The 9,382-nt window shown below is 41.9% G+C and overlaps 1 protein-coding gene across 1 annotated transcript; it reads right to left on the bottom strand. All coding sequences in view use genetic code 11, as the record gives it.

Annotated features, from left to right (window-relative positions):
- Nucleotides 1-2,902: 2,902 nt before the first annotated feature.
- EGR_03176 (hypothetical protein) lies at nt 2,903-8,230 on the bottom strand (the record flags this gene model as incomplete). Its single annotated transcript, XM_024492425.1, has 19 exons — nt 2,903-3,028; nt 3,107-3,451; nt 3,532-3,661; nt 3,734-4,002; nt 4,199-4,446; nt 4,600-4,618; nt 4,694-4,719; nt 4,813-4,884; nt 4,967-5,020; nt 5,102-5,158; nt 5,268-5,321; nt 5,437-5,511; nt 5,595-5,654; nt 6,371-6,427; nt 6,863-6,901; nt 7,161-7,211; nt 7,298-7,339; nt 7,829-7,876; nt 8,215-8,230. 19 exons carry the CDS (start codon nt 8,228-8,230, stop codon nt 2,903-2,905), a joined length of 1,788 nt encoding a protein of 595 aa, XP_024353099.1.
- Between the last annotated feature and the right edge of the window lie 1,152 nt (nt 8,231-9,382).

Here is a 9,382-nt window from a genome sequence, read left to right as displayed (position 1 = left end):
TTAATTAATGACGTGTGGGGATAATGCGTCAAGAGTGTTTTTCTACCGCTTTTGATTCCGCAGAGTTAAGCATAACAAAAGCATTAAGGAGGTGAAAACTACTTTTTCATACATATGGGTTGACTTATGCCCTAAAAATTGTCCTTCAGGATAGAATTACGCTGAATAAGGCGACAGGACGCCAGATTCTACTAAACTCATTTAATGGGCATTTTCATCTTGTTAGCTGCTGACTGACTGCATCGGAACGAGTATTGTATTTTTTGATAGGAAGTGAATTTAACATACCATGAGGCAATGTAAATTTGAAACAGATTGGGCCTTTGTTAGGACTACAGCAGCAGGCTCTTCACTCTGCCTATGACCACTGATTAGGGAAAAACTCCTGCTGTCTTTACATCACTCGCCCCACTTTACTGGATATAAGAAACCGAGAAAATTCGTTTTGCAGCAAGCATAGTCAATGTGCAATGATGCGTGTACCCCCTTCCATGATAGGCTTAATAAAATTTTGTTTTTCTTCTAAATGAAATTGAAGAACTTAAAAAAATTAATCCATACGATTAAACTGTATGTTTGTTGGTGCAAAATCGAGAATGGCGTGGAGAACGTCTAAATCTCCCTTATGCCTTCCAAATTCCAACGGCCATCGGACCAGGGATGAAGAGAGTGCACAGATGGGTAATTGTTATGGCCGACACGAGTCTACTGAAGAGTGAGCTGACAAATCCTAAACCGATCTGAAGTTTATTAATGGGCGCTTGCAAGGAGTAGCCCAAAAGCTCAGCCAAAGCACAACCACAATCCTTAACAAGTAGAACCATATCTTAATTCGCAGAAAAAGGAGTTGATATGAGCTTTGGGGTACTGAACTTTACTAGAGGTGCTAGGAAAGGACTAAATGCAACTCCATTGGGGTTGCAGTTCTGTGCGAACATACACCCACGCGTTCATTAACAGAATTTATGAGGGGAGAGGTGGAAAACATTCCAGAAAATTCCTAGGTCAATCAACTACTAAAAATATGCGAGAATGGTGTCATCCTGTGCCTTCATTAGTCGGGCAGCGGACGCGCACCCTCTGCTTACTCACCAGTCAGCAGGTTAAGACGTCCGTATTCAAAGGCTTCATATCCTAATTACTTCGGTTGGGAGTTTGAAGGGATCTATACTTACGCTCAAAACAATAATAATAATAATAGTGATAAGGATTGGTTAATGGATTATGAAGAAGATGGGTTAAACTTTTAGAATGTGAAGAAGAATCGTATAAAAGTGATCAGATTAATGACTGATTAACGTTAGGAATTTAAAGTCATTTAAAGTCATTTCCATAAACAGCTTATATTCTTTCGAAATTTATTTTAGAAGCCAACACAGATGTTTGGTCTTAAAGGCAGAACTACATCCTTGATTTCGTGGACTACATACTTACCCAATATTTCAAAAAGCCCATTAAAAATGAGTTAAAATGTAACTTAAAATCTTTCATCTTAGGCATTACAACTAGGTATTTGCGTGGAGAAACCTCAATTGAAATGCAAGACCTTTAGAGCCTAAATCGAAGCTTCCTATCCCCTGAATCAAACCCAACTCCATGTGGTTGCACATACCTTATCAATGGCATTGTGGTGCCGCAGTTGCCCCCGCGGGTCTGCATACCTGAGTGCAACTTTATTATCAAAGCATGGAAAGGCTGGGCGAAGAGACCACTTTATGTAAGATTCTGGAAAAACTAGAGTCATCCCCAGTGGTTGTTGAAGCAGCTATCCTTCTATGCCGGTCTTTAAAGACGATCTGTATTTTGATAAATTAGGGCAATTTAGTTATTTTGATACGCTTTCATAGGGGAACCACTGGATAAGCTAATTTGCAACCGACAGATTCAAAGTACCTGCAAACCCTACGGATCACCAAATAAATAAACAAGTCCATTCCGTGTCAACACATCGGCTTCTAGATTCCGTTCTCCTTCTAAAGTAAGTTTATTTATAAATGTGATCTTGGAGACTAATGTAAACAGATTTCCTGCACCAGGCTGGACCAACCGTGCATTTCCTGTTGACCCATCGCCACTGAAAATGGGCGCTGAAAAACTTTACGCCACCGGTCCTTCCTTAAGGAACCCAATGCACGATACAGCATTCAACTTCAAACAATGACTGGCAAGGAACCGACTTTAATCGTTTAAAAGTTATGTTAAATTCGGTTTTGTTGAAACCTTTTGGGCAATCTCATGGTAAACTACTATCATTTCCTATGCTGCCATTACTGTAATACAGACTCACCAAACACGATCGCTTCTCCAAAAGTCAATCCATTAAAACTAAAGAATTAATTATTCCACAAAATATCATCAATACTTACAAGCAGTACTTCTACTTGAAGCAATTTAAAATATTGAAAAGTGATATTTCTCTTTCAGAAGAGCAGCAACGGCCCTACTTATTTGAGGAAATGAGTAGTATGACCACCCACAAATTGACTAAGCCTAAAGACCAAAAAAGTAGCTTTAACCTTAATCGTATTTAGGCTGCTTTCATTCAAACCCATTTTAAAGAAGCTTTAACCTTGTCGCTGGAATCACTGCAGGCACAAACGTTGGTGCACATAGGACACAAGCCAAATGTTATGAATAGTTGCTATTTTAGTGAAAATATTACGCACCCGAAAACCGCCTAGCTTAAACAGTGGGGGCAAACAGGGAGGGCTGAGCAGTAAAATATTACAAAAGAAGTGAATCCTTGCATGAAGTCCTATAATAGGTACTGTGACATCATAGAAGGAGAGGAAAATAGACGAGTGCATAGGAACGGAAAAAGTTGGAGGCACAGGCAAGTTGAATACTTTTGAAAAGATTGTTCATCACAGAGTCAATTCCGAGAAGGCTGTGACCTCTTCCTCTACACAGAGATTTTGAAATCATTTCTTTTGGAAAGGGGACTGATGTCAGTGCGTTTGGAAGCGTTGTCGGCGTACTGGTCGACCAAGATAACTGGCCCTTTGTAGACCTCATCATCCACAGTAAGCTAGTAGTTTGACAGCAAAATACGTATTACTGCTCTTCAAGTAAATCCGATATTTTAAAGTGGTAAATGGTGACTCACCTCAAGGAAGTAGTCACAAGTGAAGGCGCTAGTGCTAACAGTAGGAGTGGTGGAGGTGACGACGTTGTTCTCATCGTAGCCATTGGCGTCCCAATCATTTTTTACAGATGGGTTCGCTGGATTTTGTCGATATTTATCAACAACCGGGTTGGATTTGCTACTAGACACACTGGCGCTGCCCAAATCGGCCACGTACGTCCTCTCGTTTAGATTAATCGCAGGACATTTGACCACTCGGAGCACCTTAGCATAGACTTTGCTCGGCTTATCATAACCCGTATCACTTTCTGTATAGCCAAGGGCGTAATCAAATCCTTCTTCCTTGGTAAAGTACTTGTTGTTAACCTGAAATGTGCGTTGCAAAACAGAGCCGTCGGAGATGCTCTTTGTCGCGACTGGGCTTAAAAATCCAAATTGGTGCTTACCAAGATTTCATAGTTCTTGTTTTCGTCCCTGTAGCCCACATTTTTCTCACCCAGAGCAGGAACTTTTACAGGCACACGGCCAGTCCTCTCGGTCCGTCCACCCATTCGGACTACAGCCTCCGCGGAATAGCTAAAATAGGGGGAAAAAGACGTCTTACACCACCCGCTAAACCAATCACTTCACTGACGAAACGGCACCCACTTGCTGATTACACTGGGACCTTTAAGAGAGGTGTAGGTAAATGTGGGTACTTGATTCTCAGGCACGTAGATTTTAAAGGGAATAGCGCTGCGGCCGGCTTGGAGTGGTGCCTTCTTGGCGATGGTCTCAATCAGGGCGAAATCGTTTGGCAAGCGACGTGCGGCTGAAGGGTCCGTCGGTTGCGACCCTGTATCAGGCAAAACCAGTGGCAGCTGACGATTGGGAAGGAGTTTCAACTCGGGTGCAAAGCTCCTATTATCACGGGAAGGCTGCAAGGAAAGCAGAAAATTGAGTTTCCCTTCGGCCCACCTTGACCCTAATCATTGGTTACTTTTTTCTTGTAAGTAGTATGTCTAGGTGAGTTCGGTACGATTGGGTTCAAAATACCCATCAAACTAAAACGAGTTAAACTTTACTCAATAATACTTATTAGGTCTAAAATACTTGCAAATTCATTGCTCTCACAATAACAACTTTGCCATCGGGACTGGTCATGGCAAGAGTTTTGTTGATGTCGATTCCAATGCTCTCGACAGTGGCGGGCTCCTTCAGATCGAAGAAGACGCGACCTTCCATAACACGGTTTTCTGGCACTTCCGCGCTTTTCAGCTCAATGCGCATCTCATTGAGATACTTGTCCATATCGGAATTCACCTCCGGGCGGAAAGTACTGTAAACCGGGTAGGGTTCAGCCTCATCAGTTGTATAGTCAGCTAAATAGACAAAACAACTACATAGACCGAAGGTTGATGTCAATTTTCTAGAATTTTTTGGTCCGCCATTATACTGCCACTATCTTTATCACATCCGCGGGTGAATGCCAATTCTGTTAAAGGAGTAAACAGCGGAATAGTGTGCGAACATACCAGTCTCATCACTCTCAGCCTGAAAGAGAGGTTAAAAGGGTTTTCAGAAGGAAAAAAATGAGGCAAATCTAGTCAGGCATTTGTTTGGACGTACCGCTCCTGGGCGCCCCCTGAAGGATTCTATTGAAAGAAACAATGAAGAAAATCTGTTAAGACCAAATTACAAAATTTCCTTCCATAGATGGCATTATATAAGGTAGTCTAGTGTTGTACCTGTGGAAACCAGCATTTCCATGCAGCGCTGTTTGCACTCATGAGTCTTCACGTTCCGCTCGGACTCGGCGTCTAATAGAAGAAACGAGGCACTTAACGACACGATCCCATTCCACCTACTTGGTCATAAGGTAATAGCAATAAGGAGACGTACAGGGGAAAGCGCGGACGTCCCCGCCGGAAGTCTCATACCTAGGCGTGTAGGCACCTAAAAGTGGTTAAATAGTGTTACTGATTTCCGCATTGGCAAGAATTAAACTTTTAGAGCTGCTGCTACTGTTTTACTTACGAGCTTTTGGACCCTCCCGTTCAATGATTTGGCCCTTCTCCGAACTCTTGTAGTTAGCTAAAGGAAGCAAATAAAGGGAGGCAGATTAACACTAAAAATCAGATGACTAAGAAGAGGAAGAAGAAGTAGACAAGGTCGAAAATCACATGAATTGCGTGTCACCTACAAGTATGTGTCCAGCCATAGATAGGTTTGTTCGGTGCAACACAATCTCTGTCAACTGTAATGAAGAAGGAAGATTTCTGTCAATACTGATAAAATTAACGAAAATCCCTTTTCAGACCTTATAAGTCGATGAATAAATAACTAGTTACAAACATTTTGATGTCACTTACCACCACCTTCTTTGTAAGTTTGCACACGCTTTTGAATCGGCAAGCCAATAGGAGCGGTGGACTGGCCGATAGCCGCTAGAATTTAGAGAAAAAATGAGGCAAATGTGAGCAGTTGAAACGTCTCAGCCAAGTTAACACAAGGCATGAGCCCCGCTTACTCGACTCGGGTTTCGCACTCTGAACGATGGCTTCTACGGAGGCGCGCCTTCGTCTTGGTTCTACAAAAAACATGCAAGAACCTTTGCGTAGTAATTGCCCCTACGTAGATAATGCGAGTGCTTGGAACTGAAGAATGACAAGAGAGGTATACACCATGAGCACACCAAGATGTCTCAGATGAGACATGTATGAGGGACATCCAAAGATGAGAAAATATATTTTTTCTCGTGACCAATGCTGCTTGCGAGTATTCATGTTTGACCCGATGGTTTCAATGGACGGCTTTTTGAAGGATGACAAGTACCTTGCATTTCATCTCGCACTTTAAAGTCTGGAATTCAAAATATGCCGTTGTTACACAACTGGGTAATTGCGGAGTCTAGCCTCTCTCTCTCCGACTACCCGAGGATGCCTCACACTCATTCCACTGCCTCTGCCAGCACAACGCAATACGTGTCTCTCGCAGTGCACCTAGTGGCCCCACTCAAGTGGTGGTTTATTCCGTTCCCAATGCACAGTTGCATCACCACCAACACCATCACCTCGAGAGCTTTAAATTGAATTACACCGGGGCATCCACACCTCATAGGTAAGCTACGTAATTGAGGCGTAATAGTTTTAATATTTCGTGGTCTCTTGGTTACAATGACAAGGTAATTGTGACTCACTTTTAGCTGGACAGTCTAAACGAAAAAAAATTTATGTATTATTATTTAAATTTCCTTATTATGTTTTGCATTAGGCGTGGGAGAAATTTCGGTCCCCAAGCACTCACCAATTTCGTAAGAACTGCTGTTTTTACCCGTCCTCCTGTCGCTCATCGACGATTGGGCTGTAAAAGAAGAAGTGGGATTTTTGAATTCAGCAATCTCTCTCGAAAGCAAATTAATTCGTGAACTCAAGTATCGTTGCACAGTTCGTCTACCTCCAAATGAATGAGAAGGCACACCTATCACCCTTGGGATAGGGTAACCAGATAAAATAATAGTAAATTGTTTAAAAACACCCTACGGTATGGTCTCTAGCCTTCCTCACGTGCCCTAATTAAACGAAACTTCACTTTCAACCATAAAAGTTAGATTTGATCACCTAGGGGTACAACTGCCCCCTTCTGGACTGCATTGACTCGGTCAACATCAACATTCTTAATTAGCTTGAGCCTCAAAGGCTATTTATGGCCAAGAATTGGATGAGGCCTAAATTATTTCTGACTTGAAGGAGGCAAGATGCCCAAATTCTAGAAGGTAACGTGCAGACAAATCCTTACCTCGTCGGTAGCGATCATGCGACATTCGTTTTTCACAAACTGAAAGGATTAAAGCCATTTTTACATTCCGCCAAGTTCATTTTTTATCCAGTGGCTAGTTATTTGGGTGGAGTAACCAAAGAACGCGTTCTGACTGTAGAATTACACAACAAATTGAGCTGTGTTTCATGGTGACCTCAAACGAAGTAGGAATGCCAGAATTCCCCCTTTTTTAATTAAAACCGGTAGTTCTTAAAAACTTGCTTTTTAAAACCAATTCTGCTCAGATAAGGTATGTCGGTTTCGTTTCGGGACTTACAGTAGAGATCGGAGCTATTGTCATACATGCTGGATTTGCTACGCTGCCAACCTAGTAAAACAAAGAGTTATGTGCCTAATTTTTTTTGGAAAAGCGTTTTCTTACAAAAACTAAAAGCCCTTAGAGGTTCTATTTACCCTTTCCCTTTTCTCGGTAATCTCGTGTACGAGGTCGTTCGGCTGGGAGGTGAAGAAAAGTAGGATGAATTTGAGAGGATGCAATCAAGGTTGTGGATAAAATAAACATTTTTAATTATTCACTTCACTGACACAAATTTTCTTACTTATTGGATAAAAAGTACTAGCTAAGGGTTAGCTTACCATGCGAAGGTGCTGCAATAAAAAGATTTGAATTACGCAATAAATGGTTGTGAGTTTGAAATGTTATGCATTTTCCGCTGTGGCTTGGCTGAGGAGGTCGAACTACTACGTTACCTCTAGCTCTATATTATTTCCAAGGAGATGCTCCTACATCAAGGCGTTAAAATCTCTCCGAGCAATAAAAATCAACTCGGTCCTCTGTTAGTAAGTCAGCTAAGTCAGGTTCTTAGTAAGCTACTTAAATGCTGTTTAAATGAACCTAGTTTTCTGTTCATAATCTCACAAATTTACTGAACGGGGCAGAAAGCCTCCATAAACCTGGGTGAAATATGCAATGCTATAACTCACCATATTTTAAGTAGACAGGCTTAGACCGTGATCCGTTGCCCTTCGTATCTACATAAAGTAAGTAAAACCGTCAGCTCAACGTTGAACTGCATGCGTATTTATGGAAGCAAGACGCTCTTTAAAGTATACGGGGTTTATCATCCGTATTAGTGATATTACACCTCACATCTGATACTCAAGTGTGCTTATCATGTACCACATAGTCATTTGGTAAGTTTATCACAAATTTATTATTCATGGCACAGTCCGGGCATATAAAGATACAAAAAATGAAAATGACTAGTGAGCATAATCATGGAAGGTGGTAATTAACAACAATGAAATCACTCTGAAATTTGGAATGAACCAAGGCGCTTTTATTGTATGTGTGGGGCATAGGAACTTACAAGCTCCAGCAACCATGCTCGTAAGGGCTGTCTGCGGAGTCGAACTGTGTCACGGGGCTCTGAGAGAGGGTTTTAAATGGCGCTCGATGGCTCTCACCACGCTTGCACCTGATTGGTCAGCACTGGCACACAAATCTCACACTCGAGTTCTCCCATGTGCGTGCGTACGTGCAGGCACACATCACTCTTTGCTGCTTCTCAAGACGATGCTGTTGATGGTAGAAGCGGTGATTATGGTGCTATTGTTGCCGAAAGAAAGGGGTCGATGAGGCTGGCTGCTCGTTCCCCTTGCAGTCTTTTTGGGTGGGTTACTCTTGGGTATCAACTTTCAATCGACTAAGTACGTCCACTTCCTCATCCATTCAACCCAGCTAAAATCTCGATCTTTGCCCATTGCGATTTTTTATAAATTTTTGTTAGAATAGTCAGATTAAAATACCTTAGATGGACTTAATGACATGTATCAAATAATAGGAGTTGAGAGGGCATATCCTTGAGTAATTGCACTTCCGTTTGTTCTGGGACAAGCAAAGTTGATACCTTAATCCAGTTTACCAAATTCCCTCGCTAAAATCACATAACTGGAGTTGAGCACAAAAAAACGCCCATGCGGCTTATACCAGTCTTCTGTCTGGCAACTGGTGGCATCCTGTACGATAACCCAGTCCTTCCTCAAATTTCACTTCACATGAAGAAGGCCTGGTGTGTGTCTACGGTGAATCGAAATCACATACGCAGTAGACGAATAGGGCTATGGCAATCTGCTCTTGTGAAGGTCAAGTAGGAAGCAACAACATGATGATTACTTTTAATAGCTCTCATTATACACTTTCATCTCTCTCGATGAAAGTTCGCACACAGGCAGGTCATATATTCCTGCTTTTGTTTCATTTCCTGTAATGAGGGTAGCTTAATCGCTTTTTGAGGAAAAAACTCTCAAAACGCTGCCTGAAAAACAAAAACGAACTCCCCAGCTCGGTTTCTTAGCAATTTTTGCTGTTACATTCCACCTAGTGAGGATTCTTTTACTTTCGATTTAACAATAACGAGCAAGGAACCGATATTTAGAATGAAAAACGCACCGAGTTTTCAACAATCTTAACACAAGAGATAAATTAAGCCCTAAGTAGCCCCTCCACATTGGCAGTGAATTATTAGGTAGGCACTC

Source organism: Echinococcus granulosus (genome assembly GCF_000524195.1).
Source record: "Echinococcus granulosus chromosome Unknown EG_S00016, whole genome shotgun sequence".
Lineage (NCBI taxonomy): Eukaryota > Metazoa > Platyhelminthes > Cestoda > Cyclophyllidea > Taeniidae > Echinococcus > Echinococcus granulosus.
Note: the sequence above shows the minus strand (reverse complement) of the source record. Positions and strands in the feature narration are given on the sequence as shown.